We start from the raw sequence: 1,556 nt of genomic DNA, 5'->3' as shown, positions 1-1,556 counted from the left end.
GAGAGGCCCCGCGCAGGACGGAGGGCGGGCGCGGCAGCGGCGCCCCGGTGAGACCCTCCCGCAGGCGGCGAACCGCAGCGCCGCAGCAACAGAGAGCGCAGAGCTTCGCCGGAGGGGTCTCTGCGCTCCACTCCGGCGTTTAACAGCCACTTCGCCCAACGAACTTGTGTAAAACGGAGAAACACGAGCAAACCGCAAATCAGTTTTTAAAAAAGTAAAGGGAAATTTGATAATTACATAACGATAAAACCCAGCCGTTTACACCAGTACTTTTACTTTTTGGAGACAGCGACTGCTAGTTGAATCACTCCTACAACGAAATACAGTGGCGGCATTCGTACAAGTTCTATGGTGGGATTTTTTCTAGCAGTGAAGGCCATAAATCACAGAACTTTGTTCCTGTGAGTAACAGATGATCTTAAATACATAATGCATGTAGTGTTGGGCAGAATGTATCATTAAATGCCTATTGCAACACCTTTAATTTCATTACTGCACTTAAAATTGTAGCACACCCAACATAGTTAACTTTCAGAGCCAAACACGTATAATATAACTCCAAAGAGATGTATCCCTGGTAAGAGGTAGGTCACACCAATTTCCTGCAAAGACATATAAAACAATGTAATCAGGCTCTTCCCAACCACATGCAAACATCTCCAGAATGAGGCCTCAACCACCCTTCTTGGATCAAATAAATTTTTCAGTTTTGAAAAATCTCTTCCCTGGCTACCTTGATTAATTTCACAAATCAAATGCATTTACCTTTGCTCAGTACACAAAAGGGCTGTTCTCCTGAATCTCTGTAAGATGTAAACTTCACATGGAAAGGATTTTACTGTGGCCTTTAAATTACATCCTCTGGTAACTCTCCGCTTTCCCTCCTTATAACCGAGGTTTCACTTCTGAGCTTACAGTACGGTTTGTTTTAGCACCTTGTTAACATTCATGATTAGTGATGAGTTGTATCTCCACAGTGTTGTATCCCTGATGAGGGATTCTCTGGGAAGGTTTCCTTGAAGGGGCACCCGACAGTGATAAACAAGGGCAACATCTATGGGAACATTCATACTCTTCCCAAAAGCACGTAGGACAGAGTGGACTGAAGTCTGAATCACCTTTCGTGGATCAATTATCATTTTCTTGGGATTGATTACATCTTTCCTGTCAGGCTCTCTGTGAACATGCTGTAATATGTTAATACCTGGCACAGTATTCCAGGATGAAATGTTGAACACATGAGTGGATACGGTTTCTGGGAAGATATGGTTCTCAAAGAGGAAAACACCAGTCTCTGGGTTTTCCTCCTGAAGACTGCTCATCATTGTTTTCCAGTCTGGGTGCTTAAGGGGAAGAATTATTTCATCAGCTACATTTTGAGCAGGTTTTCCCCTAAAAAGCTCACCTGCTGGACTGGCAGTTTGGTCCTGGGGGAAGATTTTTCTAGTTATGTTATTCTGTAGCTGAGGATCTTTCCAGGAGCAGATTAAAATGCTTGTAAAAATAAGAACACATGCAAGAACAGCACAAGCAAGTTTTTTTCCACAGTGTATCAT

General features: G+C 43.3%; 1 protein-coding gene across 1 annotated transcript in view; it reads right to left on the bottom strand.

Moving 5' to 3' along the window:
• The window catches only part of LOC104292867, a 9,853-nt gene extending 8,297 nt beyond the window's left edge, over nt 1-1,556 (bottom strand). Inside the window, exon 1 of the mRNA XM_009892299.1 lies at nt 1,372-1,556. Within this exon, the coding sequence (XP_009890601.1) occupies nt 1,372-1,556 (185 nt within the window). The remainder of the gene's footprint in view (nt 1-1,371) is intronic.

The sequence above is a fragment of the Charadrius vociferus genome, unplaced genomic scaffold (genome assembly GCF_000708025.1).
Source record: "Charadrius vociferus isolate BGI_N301 unplaced genomic scaffold, ASM70802v2 scaffold549, whole genome shotgun sequence".
NCBI classification, from domain to species: Eukaryota; Metazoa; Chordata; class Aves; order Charadriiformes; family Charadriidae; genus Charadrius; species Charadrius vociferus.
Note: the sequence above shows the minus strand (reverse complement) of the source record. Positions and strands in the feature narration are given on the sequence as shown.